At 38.0% G+C, this 26,692-nt stretch overlaps 2 protein-coding genes across 3 annotated transcripts in view; one reads left to right on the top strand and one right to left on the bottom strand.

Annotated features, from left to right (window-relative positions):
• Positions 1 to 1,649: 1,649 nt before the first annotated feature.
• Positions 1,650 to 26,332, top strand: STMP1 (short transmembrane mitochondrial protein 1). Of its 2 annotated transcripts, XR_011559519.1 has the most exons (5): positions 1,672 to 1,781; positions 9,561 to 9,614; positions 10,441 to 10,572; positions 24,506 to 25,956; positions 26,022 to 26,332. XR_011559519.1 is itself a non-coding variant. In XM_070756355.1 (3 exons), exons 1-3 carry the CDS (start codon positions 1,767 to 1,769, stop codon positions 10,516 to 10,518), a joined length of 147 nt encoding a protein of 48 aa, XP_070612456.1. In that variant the 5' UTR covers positions 1,650 to 1,766; the 3' UTR covers positions 10,519 to 13,338. The 2 variants fall into 2 exon arrangements, 1 of the variants encoding a protein (XP_070612456.1); XM_070756355.1 differs by lacking the exons at positions 24,506 to 25,956; positions 26,022 to 26,332 and having other exon boundaries at positions 1,650 to 1,781; positions 10,441 to 13,338.
• SLC13A4 (solute carrier family 13 member 4) overlaps positions 19,445 to 26,692 on the bottom strand; it is a 60,252-nt gene continuing 53,004 nt past the window's right edge. Inside the window, exons 14-17 of the mRNA XM_070754973.1 lie at positions 24,246 to 24,376; positions 22,478 to 22,639; positions 20,371 to 20,508; positions 19,445 to 19,755 (exon numbers count right to left, since the gene is read on the bottom strand). Coding sequence (XP_070611074.1) covers positions 19,615 to 19,755; positions 20,371 to 20,508; positions 22,478 to 22,639; positions 24,246 to 24,376 — 572 coding nt within the window. The 3' untranslated portion in view covers positions 19,445 to 19,614. The remainder of the gene's footprint in view (positions 19,756 to 20,370; positions 20,509 to 22,477; positions 22,640 to 24,245; positions 24,377 to 26,692) is intronic.

The following is a 26,692-nucleotide window of genomic DNA, read 5'->3' as shown; positions in this document are numbered from 1 at the left end:
GTAAGTCTTGTATGTTTCTATGTTTCTATATTCATTAAACATGAATTTTATGACATTTAAAAAAATGTCATAAATACCACTGACTGGTGCTAAGGGTTGATAAAGGATTGCTGCCAGAGTCCTAGGTATCAACTAACTACAGGTAGTCCCCGGGTTACATCGTCCCCGACGTACGACATTTCGACATTACGATGACCCAGGGACAGTTTCGAAGCCACCGCTGCCGCCTTCGTTTGGGCGAAGGGATCTCTGCGGTGGCAGTGGCTTCGGAGACCCCGCGGAGATCCCCTCACCCAAACATAGGCGGCGGTGGCTTCAAAGGACCAACAGCCGGTCCTTCTCGGTGCTGTGTTGCTGCAGCCTCCGAGGCTGCCGCCGCCATCTCCCTTCGGGCGAGGGGATCTCCGTGGTGGGCAGCCTCAGAGGCTACAGCAATGCAGCCCCAAGAAGGACCGGCTGTTGGTCTCCACTGCGGAGACCCCCTCGCCTGAACGTTCAGCATGAGGCTTCACCGGCTGTTGGTTCCTTGAAGAAGCCACTGCCGCCGTGTAAGTCATAATATTCGTGTAAATTGGAATATTCCAATTTACACCAAACTCGGCTTATGACGGGCCTTGGGAACGGATCCCCTTCGTAAGTCGGGGACTACTTGTATCTTCTTAAAATATATGATGATGATGATTAGGGAAAGGTTGGAGGGCAGATCAATGCTGCTTATTCTCTATTAAAGAGAAAAACAGGATTACACTATAGTTGTTATTATTTAATTTAATTGACTTCTATGCCTCCCAGTCCTGTGGAACATACACTGCTCAAAAATAAATAAATAAAGGGAACACTTAAAAAACAGAATATAACTTCAAGCAAATCAAACTTCTGTGAAATCAAACTCTCCACTTAGGAAGCAACACTGACAGTCCATTTCACATGCTGTTGTGCAAAAGAAATATTCAATGAGAATATTTTATTCATTCAGTTCTAGGATGTGTTATTTGAATGTTCCTTTTATTTTTTTGAGCAGTATATATTATTCCTATATATATGACTAATATAATAATAGTAATCATAATCATCATCATAATAAAAAAATATTCCTATATATATGACTAATATAATAATAGTAATAATAGTAGTAATAGTAGTAATAGTAATAGTAATAATAATAATAATAATAATAATAATAATAATAATAATAATAATAATAATAATAAATTATTCCTATATATATGACTAATCTTCAGGATTTCAATCAAACCTATAGCCATTTCTCAGGAATTAAGTGCTGCTATACTCCGCAGGGCTTTCCTCCGAGTAGGCACACAGTTCCTTGTACAGTAAGCCTCCCTTTTCACTCTTTAATTCCCAACTTAAATCCGGGGGGAATGAAACGCGATCGCCTTGGAGTGACATCAGGCCCGAGCCTTCTCTATTTTCCAAAGCGACTTTCCGCTTAGTTTTGCCCCGTAGAGCAAAGGGGCGGCCGCTTCCGAATACATTGCAATAGAACGCCGCCCTCTTCCACCCAAAGCCCAACAGCGTCTTTAGCCCGTCCTCGGAAAGGGAGGGAAGCTAAAGCGGGTCAGGAAAAAAAAAAGGAAGGGAAGGAAATGGGGATTGGAAAAGGAAGAAGCCCATCAAGCCATTCGGCCAATGCGAGAGGCGAAGGCGGTAAGGAAGGCGGGCATCCGGAAGAGGGGGGGAAAAGTATAATCAGATGTAAATCTTCCCTCCGGCTCCGAAGGGACCGGGAGTGACAGCTGGCAACCATGTTGCAGTTCTTGGTAAGACTTTGGCGAAGGGGAGCGCTGCAAAAAAGGAGGATTTTTAGGCGAGTTTGGGTGGTTTGGAAAGCTAGGTAAGGCCGAGCGTCGGTAGCGCTCGGACGGGAATTGCTCCAAGGGGCTGGGATTCCCCCCCCCCCGGAAAAGCACAAAAACTTTCCGGAAGGAATGCTTTTTTGTTGTTTTGTTTTGGAGATCTGCCAAGCCAAAACAAAACAAAAACACACACACGGGGGATTCGGAGCAATTTATTTAAATATACATCCCCCCCCCCAAAAAAAAAAACCTCCCTTCCCAGTGTTGGAACTACACTTAGTTGCTCAAGTTACTAGTCCTTCTTGTCAGATGCAATTAAGCCAACCTCCTGAAAATTGATTCACTTTAGGGGATTTTGTTGGCCTTTAAATTCTATAAGCTTTATGTTGTTTCTTGAGTTTAACTTCCATGGGAATTGTAATGGAGCTTCTTTCCAAGGATAGGTTGTAAGCTTGGAGTTGTAAGCATCCTTGCCTATGAATATAATTTGTCCCCTTCCCCCTTCAATTCCTCTATATTCTGTATATTTTTATTTATTTATTTGGCAAACATTTTATTTATTTTTATTTATTTTATTTGTCATACAAATATAGTATTGTATTGTAGTATGTTTAACATAATATAAGTATAATATAATATTATTGTTGTGAGCCACCCCGAGTCTTCAGAAAGGGGCGGCATACAAATCTAATAAATTATTATTATTATTATTATTATTATTATTATTATTATTAAGTAGAGATAGAAAAGATAAAAAAGACATTTGGACAGGAACGGTAGGCACAAAGGTGCACGCCACTTATACATGTGTAGGATAGTAGTAGTTCGTATAAACATAAGTAAAAATTAACGATAAAAGAGGACAACAGGACAGGGACGGTAGGCACAATGGTGTATTCATGCATAACCCCTTACAGACCCCTTAGAAACGAGGGGAGGTCGACGGTAGACAATATAAGGTTCAAGTTTTATACGTTCCTACTTTTTGAAGAAAAAAAGTGCAAACTTCATACAAACTTTTCCCAGTTTTTTCTTTGAAAACTCCAGGGATGGAGCAATCACAATTTTGAGAAGCGGGGCTGTTCCATGTCTTAATAGCTTACAGTCAGGAAATTCATCTTTATTTCAAATTTGGGTTTCTTTCTGTTAAGCATTCCTTAGTCTTGGAGCGGAAACTAACACTTCCTATTTTGCGACATCCCTTCATGTATTAGAAGATTACTGTCATGTCTCTCAGCCTTCTCTTCTCTAGACCAGTGTTTCCCAACCTTGACAACTTGAAGATATCTGGACTTCAACTCCCAGAATTCCCCAGCCAGCGAATGCTGGCTGGGGGATTCTGGGAGTTGAAGTCCAGATATCTTCAAGTTGTCAAGATTTGGAAACACTGCTCTAGACTAAACTAATCATTCATCATATAATTTAGTCTCCAAGCTCTTTACTTTCTTTGTTGCTCTTCTCTACTCTCTACACAGTTCTTCAGTATCCTTGTACTACTGTGATTATAATTAGACATAGTGGTTTAGGTGTGGCTTGACCAATATGACACAGAGTGGCATAGTCACTTTCTGTAATCGTAACACCATTTTTGTGGATGCAGCCCAAAACTTTGTTGACTTTTTGTGGCAGCTACGACACATTGCTGGCTCATTTTCATTTCAGATCCTTTTTGGTTGTACTGCTGCTAAATTCAGGTACCATTTTACTCATGCATCTGGTTATTCCTACCCAAGTTTAGAATAACTTGGTAGTCTGGGCAGGAAAACGTTCCTACTTTTTGAAGAAAAAAAGTGCAAACTTCATACAAACTTTTCCCAGTTTTTTCTTTGAAAACTCCAGGGATGGAGCAATCACAATTTTGAGAAGCGGGGCTGTTCCATGTCTTAATAGCTTACAGTCAGGAAATTCATCTTTATTTCAAATTTGGGTTTCTTTCTGTTAAGCATTCCTTAGTCTTGGAGCGGAAACTAACACTTCCTATTTTGCGACATCCCTTCATGTATTAGAAGATTACTGTCATGTCTCTCAGCCTTCTCTTCTCTAGACCAGTGTTTCCCAACCTTGACAATCCTGCACAATCGGTGGTTCTTGATGTCCTGTAAAAATGATATTTGCAGCTTTTTAAAAAAGCTTTTGATTCTATGAAATTTAGATTCTATGAAACTTTATCAAGAAACTATGGTTTGTTTAAAGTACAATGACGGGATCTACATGTACTAGTAAGTCATTATAATTGCTTATATTTTAACAATATAGAAATACAACAAATAAATAATACTACATTTTCCCAAAAGATTACAATCAAATCAGATTCTTGTATAAACTATTGAGATTGACATATAAGGTTGATGTAAACAAATATCATAGTAGTAATAATAGCCACCCAGAGTCCTTAGGGAATTGGGTGGCTTACAAATTGCACAAGATAAATAAATAAATATTTGATCTGCCCTTTTAATTTGAATTCTTATTTTAAGAAGTGTGGAATTAATCAGGATTGTAGCTAATATTCTTTTTCTCTATTTCCCTGGGGATTAATTAAGACTATAATTAAGACTAGCTTTTGAAATAAATGCTATATCATTCTATTTTTTAATAATATGCATATAAGATATGAATTGGGCATAAAATCCATATCAAAAGACAATTAGAATTAGAATACACAATGCCAACTGCACTTCTATTCGCCTGGGGCAAGGTCTAGATATGTGAATCTAGCTACAGTATATTGGCTGGAGAATTCTGGGAGTTGAAGTCTACAAATTTGCCAAATTTGAAGACCTCTACTCTAGTCTATAATCAAATTTGCCAGCTAGTTCTAGACTTTTAGCATTGAGAATTGTTTGTCTTTCCATTCCCAAAAAGCCAGCCAAACTGGGACAAAATTTGAAGAGCTGAAAGAAACTGAACTATTTCATGATAAATTAATTAAAAAAAATTAGTAAAATTATATGGCAGAATAATAGAAATAAATAGGAAGCGGGAATCCAAATCAGAGACAAAGAAAATGCTTTTATCTTCGGAGTACAATGGATATAAGAATGTGTGTCTCATTGTCAGCCATTTAAATAGAAGGCCTTGTTGTTCTCATATGGAATTTTGAGGTCTGTCTTGCATTTTTGTGTAAAAACTGATGCCATTGCAAAATTCCAGAAAGCATGTCAAAAAAATACGGGTGCAGTCAAGTTTTCCATCTACCACTTGGATGGAACAATTTTAGTGTGTATTATATGCTTTCAACCTGAAACAAGAGAGCCAAGTTTGCTGTAACAGGAACAAACTGGATTTTTTGGAGAAGAAAAATACTTATATCTAGAAAAGTAAATGTTTCAGTATCCACCCTGAAAACAATGGTATGGTATTATGTGGTGATGATGAATTTCGGTCAGTGCTGAGTTTCAGAGAGAAATATGAGAAAATTCAAAATCAGGCATGATTTTTCAGAATTAAAACAAGATGCTGCTACTGCAAATCTCTGTGTTTACATGTTCTTTGCATGTCAAAAAAAAAGGTAGAAAATGTTTCTCATTTAATTAGTCTATAAATTATTCTTTTCCCCTCTTTGGCTGGAAGAAGAGGGTGATTCGTATTCAGAAATCTACCTCATTCCTTGAGATTCTGCTAGGACATTCCAATTATTATGAATATTTCCATGGGTCAGTCTTGTGCCTTCCTCAATATGGTTGTATCAGCACTTCCTCAATATGGTTGTATTAGCACATGAATAGAATGTGGAGTTTCCTGTTAGCTTCCATAGCCCAACAATGGAACAGGTGATTGGGAAATAATGTATTCTTAAGTTTTTGGAAACTTAAATTTCATTAGCATAGTAAATAATGGCTTATCAGAGAAGAATGTGTGTCTTGTGTCAAGTCAAGTCAAGCTGCAGGTATGTGTGCTGGCCCACACTTGTACAAGTTGAGTTGCATGCATGCGTGCTGGCCTGCTAGTTTTGCAACTTGAGCTGTAGTCACATGCGCATGCACCAGCCAGCCACATGCGTCCCAGTTCTGAATGTGTCATGGCTGGCAATTTATTTTTTGATTTGATTTGATTTGATTTGAGATTTGATTTGATTTGATTATTTGATTTGATTTGATTGCCGCCCTTCTCTATAGACTCGGGGCGGCTAACAACGATAATAAAAACAGCATATAACAAATCTAATATTTAAATTACTAAAAACCCTTATTAAAAACCAAACATACACACAAACATACCATGCATAAATTGTATAGGCCTAGGGGGAAGGTATATCTCAATTACCCCATGCCTGACGACAGAGGTGGGTTTTAAGGAGCTTATGAAAGGCGAAGAGGGTGGGGGCAATTCTGATCTCTGGGGGGGAGTTGGTTCCAGAGGGTCGGGGCTGCCACAGAGAAGGCTTTTCCCCTGGGTCCCGCTAGATGGCACTGTTTAGTCGATGGGACCCGGAGAAGGCCAACTCTGTGGGACCTTACTGGTCGCTGGGATTCGTGCGACAGAAGGCGGTCCCGGAGATATTCTGGTCCGATGCCATGATGGGCCACAGCTAGGTATTTGGGACACCCGCCCTGACCTCATGCCCTCTATCTTTTGTATAGCTTCTTATATTTAGATATCTTGTTATATGCCTTGTAGTTAGTTTTCTATATTATGTGGATGACTTGGAGTTCAGTTATTTTTCTTCATAGATTATGGTGTTCAAAGATATTTTGAACCATTTGTGAAATAGTGCAGCTACAAAATAAAAATCATTTGTAAAGATGCTGTAAAATTAAGGTAAGAGTACTATAAATGTATGCTGCCCGAATTAATTCAGATACAGCAAACTTTACTGTTATTTCAAGGAGATGAAAATTTGTCCATTGCAGAGGTCTGTCAAAATAGGACCTGTTAGATCAAGATTTTACTGTCATAGCAAGCACACAGCTAGGCAAATTGGACTGGACATTGGGTGCTTGAGGGGGGAAATTTGACTTCTAAATCTTTCCCACTTCCAATAAAGTAAACCAAACATAGACTTCAAAGCAGCTTTCTTCACTCTGGAACCAACTATAGTTATGGTAGTTGTAATCCAACATATCTAGGGAATATTATTGGGGAAGGCTAAATTAAATGAAGAACAAGAAAATCAAGATTACTGCTTCTCCAGATGAAGTTATGAAAATTAACATCACATTGTACATTATTTTGCATGGGTTTTGAGCACCACATCTACTCTATTGTACAGGAAATGAGATGTGAATGACATACAATGGCAAACTTTTGAAAAACAATCCTAATTTGAATGCTCATATTTTTAATAGCTCTTTCTATTCTTGGCTGTCAGCAAAACCTGTAGTTCATTCATGGCTGAAGTGGAGATTCTCAAGTGCTAAAAGCAATTAACCTCCGGGCATCAGGAATGTTATATTAATGTTTCATTACTCTTTCGGTGTTATGAGATTTGAAGACTTCATTACCCAGATGGAAACCATTTAAGAAGTGCACATCTAAATTAATCCAAAACTCTTGTTTTTGGAAAATAGATGAGTAAAATTGGATAAATCTGTATGCAGAAGAATAAGCCAGAATATTTGGACAGCAGTACATCGTACCAGACTGTACTACAAAATTGCATTAAGCAAAGTTTATTTAATTTTTTTTATTAAATTTATATACGTTTAAAAGAACATCACACAATGATTGTAAATTATAGACATAATAACACCTAACACATCTCACAAAAAGCATGATTGGTTAGCAAGGAGGAAATAAAAGGAAGCTGTGTATAGTGAAAATAAATACAGTGATACCTCATCTTACAAACGCCTCGTCATACAAACTTTTCGAGAAACAAACACGGGGTTTAACATTTTTTTGCCTCTTCTTACAAACTATTTTCACCTTACAAACTCACCGTCGCCGCTGGGATGCCCCCCCCCTCCGGACTTCCGTTGCCAGAGAAGCACCTGTTTTTGTGCTGCTGGGATTCCCCTGAGGCTCCTCTCCATGGGAAACCCCACCTCCGGACTTCCGTTGCCAGCGAAGCACTTGTTTTTGTGATGCTGTGATTCCCCTGCAGCATTGCAAAAACACAGAAGCCCAGAGGTGGGGTTTCCTATGGAGGAGAACCTCAGGGGAATCCCAGCAGTGCAAAAACGGGCACTTCGGCTGGCAAAAGGGGTGAATTTTGGGCTTGCACGCATTAATCGCTTTTCCATTGATTCCTATGGGAAACATTGTTTCATCTTACAAACTTTTCACCTTAAGAACCTCGTCCTGGAACCAATTAAGTTTGTAAGACAAGGTATCACTGTATGTTAAATAGATATAGGATTGTGTTAAGAACATAAATGAGCTTTTAAAAAAAGATGGAGGATAATTAAAAGATGATAAAAATAAAGTTTAAAAAGGGGATAATACAAATGGTGAGATAGATCTTCTATAAAAATTGAATGCAAACCGTGCATATCTAGCACTGTAAGATAAACCAAGAGAAAAAGGGTGAGCTATCAAGATAGACAGCATGCCTCTCTCTCTTTTTCTCTTTTTCTTTTTTGTTTGCTTTTTTGTTAAGCAAAGTTTTTTTAATGTGACTCAGAGTTTAGTATGGATGGTCATACACCAATATTTAATCTGTTAGTCTGATGACTCTCCCATTTAATTTTCCATTAAGGCATCCTTGAAATGCCCATGAAGGTACTTAGCGAAACTCCTACTCTGTTTCTTTGGACACAATTCTTATGATTATTATTATTATTTTTATTTAGGGATTTAGGTACCTGTGTGTTATTTTTCTAAGGTTTATATGCTGCTCCAATTAGAGTGGTCCAGAATGCATCAATATAAAAGGGAATGTATACACTGTGGAGGCAATTGATCTCTTTCTAATTCCTCCTTGATCATGCTATGGGATGATTTTTTGTATAGAACCATGGAATCATAGGGCTGGAAAGCACTGTGGAGGTCTTGTAGCCCCCTAAACAGAGCGGCCGGGCGGGATTCCGCTGATGCAATCAAGTCGGCATGGTACGCGCATCTTGCCGCCTTGAGCGCCACTTTGTAGGTCTTCATAAAAGCTCTTACAAGTGTTCGATCTGATTCGGACTTACTCTTTCTCCATTTCTTCTCTAGACGTCTCTTCTGGCGTTTCAACTCCCGGAGCTCCTCGTTGAACCATGGAGCTCTACGGGGTCTAGTGCCACAGAGAGGTCACAATGGTGCAATTTGGTCAAGAGCCGATGGGTATAGTGTATAGTGTAGGCGTACGCTCTTTTAGCACCCGAGGAAAAAAAGGTTCACCATCCCTGTTCTAGCCACTTATCTCATCCCTCCATGGTTTGTCATGTTGATATTATCAAGTAGAGAAGCAGCAACAGCCATGATAAAGTGCTGATTGCTAAATAAATGGCAATTATGCCAGTGAAAAAGGAGCTTCCCTTTTCTTTTTCTCTCACACCTGCTACTAAAAATATGTTATCTGAGGCCTTCCCAAATCCTGGCCTCACTGTTTGCACAACTCCAATATTTAAATTGCAAATGGCGAATAGAGGAATTATTTGTATGTAGTTTACATAGAATTCAGCCAAACAGTGGGAACAATTTGGCAAAAACATTAGCTAAAAACACAGTAAACACTTTAATGAAAATCAGGTTTTTGGCAAAACATTTGTTTTAAAAGATAGAATGGAAAACTAATTGCATTTTTAAATTACATTTCATGTGTGGTGAGAAAGAGAAGTAATATCCTCAATGTTATCCTTTTTGTTCTTCCTCCAGTTGGGTTTTGCAGTTGGCAATGTAGTTGGAATGTATTTGGCCCAGAACTATGATGTAAGTATTTTTTGCTGCTTTTTAAATTATGTTAAGACTTGGAATTTGTGAGCATTGCAGAGCCTGTCAAACACAGATGATTCTGAACTCCAGTTCCCATGTTTTCTAGAATGCAGTAGCGTTTTGACTTACCGTATATACCGCTTCACATGGCTTTATGCGGTTTGCAGAGTCAGCATAATACTCCCAACAATCTGGGTCCTCATTTTACCGACCTCGGAACGATGGAAGGCTGAGTCAATCTTGAGCCTGGTGAGATTTGAACTGCCAAATTGCAAGCAGCTAGCAGTCAACAGAAGTAGCCTGCAGTACTGTGCCACCACAACTCATGCAATGGTCAAAAGTATCAAAGATGATTGGTATATTTTGCAATATCTGAAAAACTGTTGATTTCCTATTTTTCTGTGTAACCATAATCCAGCAGCTTTAGATTTGTGTAAGAGTCCAGATCAGTTTTACATCCCTTCACCCGAATCTTCATTTCATTTTTTTTCACAGTACTTACATGCATGAAATATTTGTGATATATTTTGACATTTTTCCATTGAAACCTGCACTGAAAGTTTTAGAATGCTATTTTTTCTTAAGCGTTTGTCCCAGAAGGCGCCAAAATTCATCTATTGTTCCACGGTTACTAATTCTAACAGCAAAGCATGAAATACAGAAATTAAATAAAGCAATTTGTGGCCAATCTTGCAAAGACACTAGAGTGTGGTTCAGACTCGAGTATAGAAGATTCTTTCCTGTATATATCATGGACCCACAGATTATCTTGAATTGACTCTGTAAATTGCAACGGTTCTGATGTTCCTTTGTATGTTTATAGGTTCCAAACATTGCAAAGAAGTTTGAAGACATCAAGAAAGATGTAGAAGCTAAGAAGAAACCTCCAAATGATAAATGATGCTGATTTAGACATTCTACTGTTCAACATAGATGATGTATTTTAACCATCCAGGTGTGAAAACTTTACAGTATTGGCTTTAACGAACGCTGCCAGGCCTGACCTCAGAAGGCCTTAAAAAGCATTCAGGCTTAGTGTTACTATATCCATGTGGCCTCCTTGCACTTGACTTTTTTCCAAAGAAACAAACACACACACACACACACTGGACTTTTGTTCTTGATGTAGTGCTTCAGTAATACTTTAGTAATAAGAGTCAGGAACAGAATGAAGATATGCCGTTAATTATTCAAATCTAAAAAAAATATCTAACTCTACAAATATTGGTATCTATTTGTAAGATACCAAATGTCTGATAAAACTGTTCATCTTGTTGCTGAAATATGACCTTTCTATTTTATTGTTGAGCATTCCTGCAACATGTATACTCTGCATATGGTCAGTAAATTGAACATCAAAATGTTGAGCCGTTCATAGATAGCCAGTATGCTTCATCCATTGTTTGTAAAAAAAAAATGTAAAACAAAAATTAAATTTGAACAACTTAAATGAATTGTTGCAATGTATCAACAAAAATGTATTCCTCTTCCAATTCTTAGTCAGTATTTTTGTTTATAATGTTTTTAAGGGTTTACCATTTTTGGTATAACTAGGAATTGATGGAGTCCCTGCACTTGCAATTTGAAGATGAAAACCTGAATCAAACTATGCAAATTTACTGGCTCGACTTTTTACTGTCTTCTACTCCTTTTTGGAAACAAAGAAAGATGCATGTATTTAAAGATGGTAACTGTCATTAGAAACCTTTTACTGTTTTATGATTCTTGATGAACCTAGCTTTTCTTTTATGTACACTGAGTGCATATGCACCAAAACAAATTCCTCGTGTGTCCAGTCACACTTGGCCAATAAAATTTTATTCTATTCTATTCTATTAACAAGAGGCTGGACAATCATTGCAGATATTGCATTGCCTATGTAGGGATAAGTATAACTACTGTACATCCCTTCTAAACATTATTGTATCGCACTCTGGCTGATCGCTCTATTAAATGTTGTTAATGGAAATACAGTGATACCTCGTCATACAAACTTTTCAAGATACAAACCCGGGGTTTAAGATTTTTTTGCCTCTTCTTACAAACTATTTTCACCTTACAAACCCACTGGTGCCTCTGGGATGCCCCGCCTCCAGACTTCTGTTGCCAGAGAAGCACCCGTTTTTGTGCTGCTGGGATTCCCCTGAGGCTCCCCTCTATGGGAAACCCCACCTCCGGACTTCCGTGTTTTTGTGATGCTGCAGGGGATCCCAGCAGGGGAATCCCAGCAGTGCAAAAACAGGTGCTTTGCTGGCAATGGAAGTCTGGAGGTGGGGTTTCCCAGTGAAGGGAGCATCAGTGAAATCGCAGCATCGCAAAAACATCGAAGTCCTCGAAACCCCACCTCCGGACCTCTGTGTTTTTGCAATGCTGCGATTTCACTGATGCTCCCTTCGCTGAGAGTTCCGTTGCCAGCGAAGCACCCATTTTTGCACTGCTGGGATTCCCCTGCAGCATCACAAAAACACAGAAGTCTGGAGGTGGGGTTTCCCATGGAGGGGAGCCTCATAGGAATCCCAGCAGCGCAAAAACAGGTGCTTCGCTGGCAATGGAAGTCTGGAGGTGGGGTTTCCCATGGAGGGGAGCCTCAGGGGAATCCCAGCAGCGCAAAAATGGGCGCTTCGGCTGGCAAAAGGGGTGAATTTTGGGCTTGCACGCATTAATCACTTTTCCATTGATTCCTATGGAAAACATTGTTTCTTTTTTTCAAACTTTTCACCTTAAGAACCTCGTCCCGGAACCAATTAAGTTTGTAAGACAAGGTATCACTGTACTGAAAATTGGCAGTACGAAAGAGGCTTAGTGTGATTTCCAAACAAACTATCCCAAATTCAAGTCTCTTACTCTACCAAAACCCTTCCTTACCACAAATATCAAAAGTTTAGTCTTTGGCTTCCTAAGATTGAATCCTTATAATATGCTTCTGGCCTAACGTGGAACCTAAAATTCTAGTTTTGTGTCCTATGCTAAATGGATTACCTACATATTTACATGAAAATTACTTGAATTTATTGTTTTATTAATTTGTTAATGCTCCTATACTATTTTGAGCGTGTGCATTCAGAAATTTGTGTATTATAACAATAAATACTAAACCATTGTGAGAAATTTCAGCTTTTAAAAGATGTCCAATTCACAGTGATTTTTCCTTTTATTTAACTTCTAGTTATCTATGGAATTATATTCATCCTATCAAACTTGATAGGATTTTAAGGTTTTCAATAACAAAGATTCTCTTTGTACTATCATTTGTGAGATGTTGACCATCACGTATAGATGCAGTGCTGGGGCATCATCATCATTTGCCTTTTCTATAGAATGCAAAGTATTTGGGTAAAATTGCTTGATTTCCCGATCAATCTAATTTGATCAGAATTATATTCTTTCTTTCAAAACCTTGTTTATATGGGTAGAGGGAAAAGTGTACTGTCGTCCCAATGAATGCAAATTTTCAGAAAGGAAGACCTTGAGAGATCAATGCTAATTTTACATGAAACAGCATGAAATTGTTTCTCTAGGTTGCATATTTGTTACCATTATATCAATGGAACTATTGCCTTATGTCATGATGTGAAGAGTTCAGCTTTATAATTCTGGCCATCTTCTGAAATTTACAAATAGGATTTTGAAGAATTACAAAATTCTTTCTCATGTCTGTAAAGTACGAAGGTTCAAGCAGTATGCACGATGGTACAGAATAAAATCTGGTTATTCACTTCCATTGACCGTTGCCAGTTTTCTTTGAATTACATTCTTTCAAACCCACTTAGCAAACACAATTTCTAGGACAGTTTTCCTGGGCAATTTATGGAAGAAATACAACAGACTTGAATACTAGGAGTTTTAGAATAAAACTATGGGTTGTAATGATCTTTTAAAATAAATTAGTCTGTTACCTATCAGTATACAGTACTTTGTAACTTTTAAGATATGTGAATTTCAACTCCCTAGAATTCCCCACACAGCATGTGAGGTTGAGTAAATAAACATAAGTACTTGGCTTATGTAGGGAAGTAATCATGGTGCATATTTTATATCCATCTCACTACCTGTCTGTCCAGGAATAAGCACATACAAATTTTGTAAATATATGTGGAGTGTGTGGAATAAAGGAATTCAACTTAGAGTATCAGTTGGTTATGTCTTTGAATTATGAATTTGTAGATATAAGAGTTTGTTGCAAAAATCAAAATCAGAAGCACACACAGAGATAACCAATTCAGGTGGATTCATTATAGACATATATTAGAACAGTTAGTTTCATTTCATCAGAGTTCAGAGTGGACAGAGAATACATAGTGAACTGAGCCACACCCAGCCTTAAGCTTAAGTTTTTAGTTTTGATTCTCTGCACAGATTTCAGAAGTGTTTAACTTCCATTGGCTGACTTTGTTGCTATGCCTATTCATTGGCTGACCTTGTTAACATGGCTCTCCCAGTACATGAATATCTTAACAAGATAAGAATTAAGGAACAAGGATTCAGCTGTTCTGAACTGGATATGTTCATTTGATGTGATTGTCTGGAACTAGAAAATTCATATATTTTGAGCATGTGATATAAGAAGATATGTTTAGGAATTTTGAGAGAATGTAAGAAAGAGAAGGCAATAAATAACATGGATTGATGATATTAAAATTACTGTTATGTCCTTAGAAAAAAACAGAATTCTCACTGGGCAAAGGTCAAAGTGGCAATTCATGTTATCAAAGGCATTGAACATCAGTTGATCACATTAAAATAATTGTATACTCATAGCCCTTAAAACAATCAAGTACCATAGCATGTATAGATAATTCTTTTAATAGCTTTTTTTTGTATAAGAGTTAATATATTTGGACACAAATATTGGCATTTGTGTATGCATCTGTTGCTAGAATCATCTACCAAATTTTAATTTGGGAAATTTAAATTGGTATCTACCCATATAAATTTTCCAATAATCCAATCAAGTGTTCCTAATTACGCAAGGAAGTTTTATTTTGTTCCTTTTTCATTTGCAATTGTTTCCATTATGAAACTTATTTATGTCTAATCACTCATTTTAATAACCATAAGGTATTTATTTTTTCTTTTCTATTATTTCCAAATAATATGCAGTACAGCTTTTGATGTGTATTATGGCTGGGTTTATACACTATACTGAACTATGTTCTCCTTAATCGTATTTTGTTAAATTGGCTGGGTCCATGCATCATTTATTTGCTATTTCAATTTATGATGAAGGGCATAAAGGAAATACTAACCAAGTCTATATTGAATACATGTGTTGAAAAGGATACACCATTGGCTTCCATATCACTCAGTTTAGCAGGGGAGTTGTTTTGTTGCTGTTGCTTAACTATTGTTATTACTCTGATTAATTCTCATTGTGGGATAAAGAACAGTCCATAATAATGTTCCCAATAATAATATTTTTCTCAGCCCTGAACCATTTTTATCTCTAGTCAAGGGAATTTTAAATAGGATACACATTTGCAGTTAAAATACATTAAATGATATTCTTTGCCTAAGTTGAAGTCTTCAGTAAAGTTAACGTTTTAAAAAAATTCTTATTATTTGAGAATGAACAGCCTTTTCATGTTAGCGAATGTTACGGAAACTACAGCCCAACAATACACATATACTACTTTAAATTAATTCATAAATTAGATTTGATGGGAGCCATTTCATCGTGATTTTTTCAAGTTCTTTGCTATATCAAGCAAATCAAAACACATAACCAGGGTGTAAGAAAGGGCAAAGTTTGACCAATTTACTTGTACCTGTTGTCACTGGAAAAAGTTGAAGAAAGAATGGATCTAGCCTGCCCTATTATGTGTGATGCAGACTTATTTCTCACCTGTTCCTCCTTTTCCTTCAAATTATCAAATCCTTACAAGAAATGATCTTGAAAACTAGGGGCTTGTACAATTAATCTAAAGAAATGTATGGCTGAGGGGTATCTGAATTTGTATCTTACCAACCTTTGGCCAATATTCCAAACATTCATTCATTCATTTATTTTGTCCAATACATAATACACATTGAAGAGAAAAATATGTAATAATATAAGTAAAGAAAAGAATAGAAGATAAGATATAAAAGTATAGGTGAACATATTTGAAAGGAAGAAAAGATAAATGAGATAAGGAGAGACAATTGGACAGGGGACGGACGGCACACTGGTGCACTTATGCATGCCCCTTACTGACCTCTAAGGAACCTGGAGAGGTCAATCATGGATAGTCTAAGGAAAAAATGTTTGCGATTAGGGGTTGACACTACTGAGTCAGGTAATGAGTTCCACGCTTCGACAACTAGGTTGCTGAAGTCATATTTTTTACAGTCAAGTTTGGAGCAGTTAATGTTAAGTTTGAATCTGTTGCGTGCTCTTGTGTTGTTGCAATTGAAGCTGAAGTAGTCATTGACAGGTAGAACGTTGCAGCATATGATCTTGTGGGCAATACTTAGATCGTGTTTTAGGCAACATAGTTCTAAGCTTTCTAGACCTAGGATTGATAGTCTGCTTTCGTAGGGTATTCTGTTTCGAGTGGAGGAGTTAGGGTTAGGGTCACCCCTTTCAGATCTCTTAGGAAAAGGGTGAGTTCGACAGTAGACGGTCTAAGGTTAAATTTTGGAGGTTTGGGGAAGAAACCACAGAGTCGGGTTGTGAATTCCAGGCATTGAACACTCTGTTGCTGAAGTTGTATTTTCTGCAGTCAGGTTTGCAATGGTTTACATTAAATCTGTATCTACTGTGTGCGCATGGTGGTTGAAGCTGAAGTAGTCCTTGACACAAGTAGAACATTGTGGCACATGATTTTATGAACTACATTTAGGTTGGTTCGAAGCTGACATAGTTCTAAATTGTTCTAAGCCCAAGATGTCAAGTCTAGTGGCATAAGGAATTCTGTTGCAAGCAGAGGAGTGGAGGACATTTCTCCTGAAATATTTTTGTATTCTCTCAATTGTATTAATGTCTGATATGCGGTGCGGGTTCCAGACAGGTGAGCTATATTCGAGAATTGGTCCAGTGAATGTTTTGTATACTCTAATTAGCAGTGTAATATTACCAGAGAAGAAGCTATGCAAGATTAGATTAACAACTCTTAGTGCCTTTTAGCAATGTTGTTACAGTGGGCGTTGCTACTTAGATCATTAGTTATGAGTATTCCTAGATCTTTGATGGAATGAGGGTCATCTACAAGGTCTTGTTTGTTGTGGCCTGCCTAGCAGCTTGTACAGCCAGAGACTTTGGAAACCTGTGGTGCCTCTTGGGAGGGCTGAGAATGGAGTAGCCCATTCTTTACCTGAGTGCCAGAGCACAAAGGGCTGCCGAAATGCAGTAAGATTTACTCTGGTGTAGGTCTACTTGAGAGTAGAGCTGCCGATGGGCAGTAAGGTCTACTCGAGAGTAGAGCTACAGGCTAATTGGCCATGCTCTGAGACTACCTTTAAAAACAAGCAGACAAAAAAGGGGGTGGGGAGAAGGCAGAAATGTGTTTGGACATCCCCACCACAATTTCTACACATCACAAAAATATTAACAGTTTTTAGACTTTGCTTTATTACCAAGCAATTTCTGCAACAGAAACATTTGCAATGGGAATTACTTTTCTTAATGGGAAAAAAAACATAACAAAGGCAATCAGGATGTAATTGTTACAGGTTATGTATCATTTGTAATAGGATAAGAATACAGAAACATGATGAAAATAATTACTGTAAAGGCACCTAGTGCAGAATAAATCTATAGGATTTCAAGTTATCCCATCGCAGGATCTTTCTAGGGGAACATGCAGATTCTTCCGGAACTCGGTAAAGTCACAATGACATATTTGAGTGAAACTTGCCCATAGTCTGAAATTCCAGTAAGTAAAGGCAATGCTTCCAGCAAATCTCTTTCCATGAGGAAATCGCAATCTTCCTTAAGCCTTCTTACCCTCTTCATGGGGCATCATTTAGATTTAGAATGAATGAGCTGTAAAGGATCTTGGAAGTCTTCAACTTCAGCCCCCTGTGCAAGCAGGAGAACCTATACTATTTCAGATAAGTGACTATCTAAAATCTTCTTAAAACCTCTAATGATGGAAAGCAAACTGTCCCACTGGTTAATTGTCCTCACTGTTAGGAAGTTTCTCCCTAATTCCAGTTTGCTTCTGTGTTTGATTAGTTTCCAACCATTATTTCTTGTCCTGCCCTCTGGTGCTTTGGAGAATAAATTTCATATAAAGGTAACACTGCAGGACATCTGAGATTCTTAGCTGAGGCCAGTGATAACAATGCCTCTTTCTCTTCAAACTATTTCTCAGAGATAAATGAGGATTAAGGAGCTTAAGTGCTTGTATTTACAGTTAACCATAAATGCAGATGCTTTTAAATCCTTCTTATACTTATCAGTGGCATATTTCAGCACAGGAAATATTCCTATTTTATTCTCCCAAACTGTATTTCGGAAGGAGGTTTATCATTGCAAAAGTAATTCAGGGAGACCTCTGTATATGGATTAAATTACAAACCAAGCAAATGTTTTCAGTAAGAGGGGGAAAAATAATTAAAGTGACTTAGTCTATTTTATGAAATGTTTAATTGTGTTTGATAATGATAATAGTGCAATACAAAAACACATCATACACAGGGATGTCAAACTCAAGGCCCGCAGGCCAGATCTGGCCTGCGGGGTGCTTAGATCTCGCCCACAGGGCTTCCTTGGAAACAGCGGACTGGCTCGCGAAAACAGAGCTCAGGAGGGCAGGGTCTGTTTTCAGCCACAACAGTCTCCCGCAGCCCTCTACCATCAAAAACAGCTCACGGAGGCTGCATGTGACCGCCCTGTATTGCATTTTTGCTGGCAGGAGGCTGTCACTACCAGAAAATGGAGCCTCAACAGGTAACGTCAAGCTGGTCATACCCATCCTGGCAACACACGCACCTGGCCCCCCAACGTCAAACACAACCCTGATGTGGCCCTCAGTGAAATCAGGTTTGACACCCCTGATCAAACAGTTTTTGTGGGGTTTTCTTCAAGTAGGATATTACGTTGAACATTTTCTTGTGCTTTCAAGTCAGTCTTGTTTACTGGCAATTGCCTGGACAAGTCGATGCAATTTTCTTGACCAGATTTTGGAAATGATTTGGAAGGCACATTGCTTGTTTCCTAAGGCTCAGCAGGAATAAATGGCCTAAGGCACCCAGTTGGCTTTGTATGTAAAGTAGTACTAGAACTCACAGTCTCCTGGTTTCTATCCTGATGCCTTAATTACTACACCAAACTGGCCTTCTTAATCAAAATTAGCAAACGTGAATAAATAAGAGAGATGGAAACAGTAGAAAAGCAATACAAGCAAGGCAGCATTTACAGTAGAACATCCAATTAAAACATTTTAAAAGAAAAATGTAGAGATTCAAAAGACTGCATGTATAGAAAGGCTCAATGCTATGAATATGAATGAAGCCCACATTTCCACCATTATAATAATCCTTATAAAGTAGATTCTATCTTCTGCTTTCTGAACAAACATTTACAAAGTTAACCCTTAATCTCTAATTTTACACTAGAGTATTCTGAGTTACATACATCACTTCAAATGGAAATGGGGGGAAAACATGTTTCAGTGTTCATTTAACAGTTGAAAATAAAAATGCTAGATGATAGATGTAATATTTGGGAGAACTTCAGTTAAGTTACATCTTATCTTATTCCCATTCCTGGCGTAATATATAGTCAAGTCTTCTTGTTTAATATACACTGCCGGGAAAAAATAAAGAGAACACTTAAACAACACAATATAACTCCAAGTAAATCAAACTGTCCACTTAGGAAGCAACATTGATTGCCAATCAATTTCACAGGCTGTTGTGCACATTCAACTTTGTACAGAACCAAGTATTCAATGAGAATATTTCATTCATTCAGATTTAGGATGTGCTATTTGAGTGTTCCCTTTATTTTTTTGAGCAGTATATATTTGTACAATGATGTTGGATCAGATTTGGCAAATTTTGCCAATGTTGTCTATGACGGGACAGTAATATTATTAATGGCTTGGGCCCAATCAGGAAATATGTCCAGTTGGAAGAGTCTAATTCCCCAAGTATTTATGGCCAATGTAACAACCGCTAGTCCAATGATATTGACGCCAATGCCAGCTTTGATCTACAAATAAAAATAAAAACCACAATAATGAGTATCAATTTGAATAAAGGCCTACAGTTCAAGCACACCAGTTCTAGATAGCTTCTGGCATTTTTTTTTTTTGAAGACCAAATCCAGGGAGCATTTAGATCAGCTACATAATTGGATTAAATTATTTCCTTCTATTTCCAGGTGTGTCCTCATGTTCACTTTGCCAAACTACAGTCAACAAGATGCTAACTGGGTTGAAATAACCATATCTCTATCTCTGATCTATCTATGTCAGTTTTTCTCAACTTTGACATTTTTAAGATGGATGGACAAATAAAGTCTTAAAGTTGCCAAGGATGAGAAACACCAATCTATATTTTCTGTTTGAGATTTCCTTAATTCTAATCAAAACTTTTTCTCAACTATTTTTTCCTTTGATAGCATTTTTGACAACATTCTAAGAGAGTTGGGGATGGTAGTAGCAATAATAGTGGTGGTGGAAACTATAATTTCAAACCTATCATAAATTTAATTTAATTATTTACAAATAATTGTTACAATATTGTTAATGCATTACCGCATTTGTAGCAGTGCTTCATTGTTTTTGAAATGTACTTGATTTAATTGTGGGTGCTGAGTACGTACCATGTCTTTGATTTTAAAGTGCCCATAACTAAAGACAATGGCATTTGGAGGGTTGCCCACTGGTAGCATTACCGCAAACGAGACGCACATAGTGACAGGGATCAGGGTATACAGTGGGTTGATTTGGAGGCTTTCTGACTATAAAGAGAAGGAGGAAGATTAATTCTTTTGGTAATATGCATAACAAAACTGGAGAAACAATATTATTAGATCTAGGGCCATAACTTAGTATTAGACTAACATACGATTTATCTGGATTCACATTTTCTTTCAATCATAGAGATAGAGTACAAAACATTGAATAAATATACTGCATTGGTCCTGATAAAACTGAAATCTATGTGTATTCAAATGAGAATTCATTTAGAAAATATAAGAAACAAGTACAGTGTTCCCTCGATTTTCGTGGGGGATGCGTTTTGAGACCACCCGCGAAAGTCGAATTTCCGCGAAGTAAAGATGCGGAAGTAAATACACTATTTTTGGCTATGAACAGTATCACATGCCTTCCCTTAACACTTTAAACCCCTAAATTACAATTTCCCATTCCCTTAGCAACCATTTAGATTATTACCATGTTTATTCATTAAAGTTTATTAAAAAAATATTTATTAAAGGCAGACTAAAGTTTGGCAATGACATATGACGTCATCGGGTGGGAAAAACTGTGGTATAGGGGGGGAAACCGCGAAGTATTTTTTAATTAATATTTTTGAAAAACCGTGGTATAGACTTTTCGCGAAGTTTGAACCCGCGAAAATCGAGGGAACACTGTATATCAACTATAAGCATTTTTCATGTATTTTAGCATCCAAGATTGGCTACAGGTTTGGCCTCCTACCTAGATTTTCTACCTCGATAAGTCATAGACGACGTAGTTCTAGCATCATCTCTAGTAAACTGCAAGGCTACTAATGTGACAATGACTTCATAGAAGTGCCATCACACAAATGTCCCCGTTAGGTGCTTGTCTTCCTAGGTTTAATGTAAGTATACAGCATTGATGAGATGATAGCAACAGGATTGTGACACCATTTTTCTCCTCCTTTGGTGGTATCTTGGACTTCCTATCTCAGATGACTTTAATTTTCTTTTTTATGCTTTTTCATAAGCATTAAACGAGAAAGTAGCATATTGCCTTTTAGCATCAAGTACATCAACAATAATGCTTTCGGTTCTTGCAGAGATTCCATCAGATGCTTCCAAAAATGAAAACTGTGACAGGTTCTAGTTCACTGCTTTGTGTGGATATGTCCTTACTGCCTCAAAAAAACTGGCTAAGGTAATGAGGAATCCTTGATGCTCTCTAAGCTTGGCTGTTTTCTTGCAAGACATTTCATTACCCAAACTGAGTAACATCACCAGTGCTAGAAGGGAGTGGGGTTTGCTCTCATTTTATATTTTAGGGCAGGGGTATCAAATTCAAGGCCCAGATAGAGCCAATGGGATAACTACATCTGGCCCATGGGACCGCCCTGGAAACAGCGAAGGACCAGCCGCGGTGCTTCTGCCAGAGATAACGGACTCCCAAGCTTCATTTTTGGCTGCCACAGCCTTCTGCAACCCTCTGCCAGTGAAAAGGGAGCTTGGGAGGCCCGCATATGGCACTTTCTGTTTTCACTGGCAGAAGGTTGCAGGAAGCCATGGCAGCTGAAAATGGAGCCCAGGAGCCCATTTTCTCTAGCAGAGCTCTTGAGCAACCACTGGTGCCCCCAACAGGAGTGACATCGAGTTGGCCATGCAACCCCTGGCCACACACACACTGCCCCCCCCCCTGAGGTCAAACAAAACCCTGATGCACCCCTCAATGAAATTGAGTTTGACACTCCTGTTCTAGGGGTTTGTCCTGTCAGTGTTGGTTAAAATGTTCTTGGTGATTCTTTGGTTGGGCTGTTCACATTTAGCTTGCTGGCAGTTCCTTGACTACAATACTACTTATTTCTTCATCATTGGTCTCTGACATTCTTTCATGAAAACATGGTTTTGCCTGGAGTGGGAGGAAGTTCATTGAATGGTTGATTTGAGTGTGTGTTGTCACAGAGTAAATGTGACCCTTATTTTAAAGGATTGCCTAACCTTGTTTTAACAAATCCTAATCTGTACTCACCATACCACATAGAATTGGGAGGAAGATTGTTATGGTTGCAGGATTGCTAACAAACTCTGTTACTATGGACACCAGGAGGCAGGCCAGCAGACTGACTGTCCAGGATGGAAGGCTACTCAGGGACAACATTTGCCTCCCAATCCATGTCGAAAGTCCAGAGGTCTGAGGGTCAAAGAAAAGATATGCAGGAAAAACAAACAGATTCTAGTTCTTGCAGTAGCTGTTCCAAGTGTTAACCCCCAGTTCTGAAGGAATAAAAATGTGGTTTTAATGCTTCCACATATTGGCAGTTAGGTTGTTCACACGAAGTGTGAATTGTTCTTGGCTTGCCTCAGCATCTACCCTCATTTATTATCTTCTGTTTAGATTCTGTTAAAAAGAAGTCTGGGAAAGACTTTATGAGGAAGTGAATCAAGAAGAGTCCTTCACTCCTTCGCTCACAACAAAATACCTTATACCATCAGACTTGAAATACTGGGATTAGATAATTTACAACTACGTCGCCTCCGATCTGATCTAAATGTAGTTCATAAAATCATACACCAAAATGTCCTTCCTGTTAATGACTACTTCACCTTCAACCGCAGCAATACACGAGCCCGTAACAGATTCAAACTAAATGTAAACCACTCCAAAACCTGACTGCAGAAAATACGACTTCAGTAATAGAGTGATCAATACCTGGAATGCACTACCTGACTCAATGGTTTCTTCTCCACCCCCAAAAAGTTTAACCTTAGACTGTCTACAGTCGACCTCTCCCTGTTTCTAAGAGGTCTGTAATGAGCGTGCATAAGCACACCACTGTGCCTACCATCTGTTCTGCCGGCGTGTTTCATAACCTTGGCAGCTTGAAGATGTGTGGCCTTTTAGCCCTAGAATTCTGGTTGGCTGCGGAATTCTGGGACTTGAAGTTCACACATCTTCAAGCTGCCAAGGTTGAGAAACACTAGATTATTAAAATGACTCAGCGGTCCACGACAAACTACTCCTAAAACGCAAATCCTATGGCATCTCAGGACTCTTCCACAACTGCATGCCTGTCAAACAGGCAACAAATTGTCAAAATTGGTAGTGCCATCTCCACCCCCATCCCTGTCATAAGTGGCGTTCCCCAGGGAAGCGTACTAGGTCCTACTCTCTTCATTCTCTACATCAATGACCTCTGTGACCATATCGAAAGCAATTGTGTTCTTTTTGCCGACGATGTGAAACTTTTCAACACCCCTGACAACACACTCACTCTCCAAAAAGACTGGTCAATGACTACTTCAGTTTCAACCGCAACAACACAAGAGCACGCAACAGATTCAAACTTAATACGAACCGCTCCAAACTTGACTGTAAAAAATATGATTTCAACAATCGAGTTATCGAAGCGTGGAACTCATTACCGGACTCAATTGTGTCAACCCCTAACCCCCAACATTTCTCCCTTAGACTCTCCACGGTTGACCTCTCCAGGTTCCTAAGAGGCTAGTAAGGGGCATACATAAGTGCACTGGTGTGCCTTTCGTCCCCTGTCCAATTGTCTTTCCTTTCTCTCACTTATCATATATATTCTCTTTCTTTCATATATCCTCTCCTCTAAGTTCACTTTTACCCTTAAATATATTACTACATGTCTATTTTTCTTCCTATGTATTTGTGTATTGGACAAATGAATGAATGAATGAATGGATGGATGGATGGATGGATGGATGGATGGATGGATGAATGAATGAATGAATGAATGAATGAATGAATATCGTGAAGTTAATGATCTTACCTTGCATCCAGCGGCTAAAGCATAACCTCCTCCAACCAGAACTACTATCTCCCAAGGCATTGTTTTCTCAAAGTCCTTCCAGGTGATGATGGACTCTCCTGAGTTAACATCCATAGACCTATTAACTTGATCTATGACAAAATAAAATACACTCGCTTCGTTTATAGATTCTTTTGCAGATGGCATTTGCACTAAGAAGAAACATCTCAAAGGGGCTTTTTTCAGGTGGGATTTTCTTTCTTTCTTTCTTTTTTGTGTAGGCATTTGGCTTCTCATCCTGCCATTCTCCACTATCCTGTCAGAGCTGAAGAAGCTTCTTGGATGAGAAACGAAACATCTTCAAAAGAAAAACCAAGGAAGTCCAGTTGCCTCCTGAAAAAAGCACCTTTGGGACAACCATGACCTGGATGACTGAGAATCTCTACAGACTTTTAGCAATAGAATTTGAGATGAACACTCTTTGAATGGTGTGGGAGTAAGAATGGATTTTCAGAGGAAAAAATTGCAGACCACAGAAACCAGGAGCGTTAGTCAGATGACCCTGACGACACAGATAAACTTCCAAGTTCAGAATCTGATGCTTTAACTCTTAAGTTAAAAAACAAGGAAGACTCCGATTATTATAAAACATGGAATTATTTTTATGATTGGTTCAAGAGGAGAAACGAAAGTTCAAATTAAAACATGACAATAGCAATATATTATGACGTGTTTTTTGATACAACAGATTAGATACGATATACATACAGTTGTTTTATGAAATTACATTAATTAACAAAGAGTGTACAGAAGGCGGCTAAGAAAATAATAATAACAAATAAGATATTAATAACCAAAAGGAATAATAGTGAATACCGATTGTCTTTCACCAGAAAATAATTTGATACTAGAAAGGATTGTATTTTCCCTCCTCACATGAGGACACGTAAATGTAAATGTAAATGTATATATGTTTGTTTGTTTTTCTTTTGGTTATTATATTGCTTTTTAAATCTATTATTTTTATTTTAAAAAAACATCCAAGTGCTTCAAGGACCCTCTAAAAGGATGCAAATAACCAGCTATCTGCAAGGAACGTAAATCCTGCCATTCTCCACTATCCTGTCAAAGGTGAAGAAGCTTCTTGGATGAGAAGTGAAACATCTTTAAAAAAAAAAACAACCAAAGTCCGGTTGCCTCCTGAAAAAAGCACCTTTGGGAGAACCATGACCTGGATAACTGAGAATCTCTACAGACATCTACAAAGAAATACTTTTTCAGCAAATCTGGAAAGTGACCAGGGATGAAATCCTTCCAGTTCACTTGTGCTTGTTGGTCATCAGAGAGCTGGTTGTGAAGGAAGGGTGAGGCTCCACCCATCTACCTGGACACCACCATTTGGGTTCTTTTACCTTCTGCACATGAACAGAATGCTTTGTGCATGCATAGAGGGTAAAAGAACCCAAATGGCGGCCTCCGGGCCAGTAGATGGAGCCTTGCTCTCCCTTCACAGCCGGCTTTCCGATGACCAAAAGGCATGAGCGAGCTGTGACCATTTCACCCCTGAAAACGGCAATGTCTAAGATAAATTCCATGCAACTGGAAGGTATCAGGTTATGAAAATCTAGTCTAAAGTAATAGATAGGGTGAAAAAAGAAGAGGATTTGTTACAGAAGTCCATGATGTTTGGGTTGCTGACTGCTAATATTTAGATCGGGCAATTCAATTCAATGTATTGAGGTCATAGAGCAGTAGGTCAGAATTAAAATAGTTTATTTATTGTTAGAGTTGGAATAGGACCATGCGGGTCATCAAGTCCAACCCCCTGCCTAAGCAGAAACCCTATAGCATCCCAGCCAAATGGAAGTTATCTGAAAGCTGCAGTTTCCTCATCCTTCTTTTTGCCCTTGGCATTCGCAAGCTAAGATCAATCAGAATATTTATAATTCCTGGCCTATGGCAAATAGTAATTTGGTTTGTTGCCCAGCTAAAGAGCCACTCCAAAGAGAAGTAACAGGGAAGTAACAGTATAATTGTACCAGCAATTGTGATGTGAATATGTGAACTCAGTTTTGGACATCAACTGAAATAAAACAATGTCAAATGGTGCTTTGTTATATACATGGTGGGGGTTACTATCTTTAATTTTAATATTTCTAATATTAGTATAATTATGTGAGTATGATTAATGTGACTAATTTTTTATTTTTTATTTATTTAGTTTGTCCAATACGTAATACACATTGAAGAGAATAGATATGTAGTAATATAAATGAAGAAAAGGAAAGAAGAAAAGATATAAAAGTATAGGAGATCATATATGAAAGGAAGAAAAGATAAATGAGATAAGGAGAGACAATTATCAATATTATCACTATTATTTTGTATCAAAACTCATGACATCCAGATGCCACACTTTTCATATATTCAATACACGTATATTTAAAAAACATTTAAAAAAATTAAGC

Source organism: Erythrolamprus reginae, chromosome 6 (genome assembly GCF_031021105.1).
Source record: "Erythrolamprus reginae isolate rEryReg1 chromosome 6, rEryReg1.hap1, whole genome shotgun sequence".
Taxonomy (NCBI): domain Eukaryota; kingdom Metazoa; phylum Chordata; class Lepidosauria; order Squamata; family Dipsadidae; genus Erythrolamprus; species Erythrolamprus reginae.
This window is presented reverse-complemented; position numbering and strand designations above follow the sequence as displayed.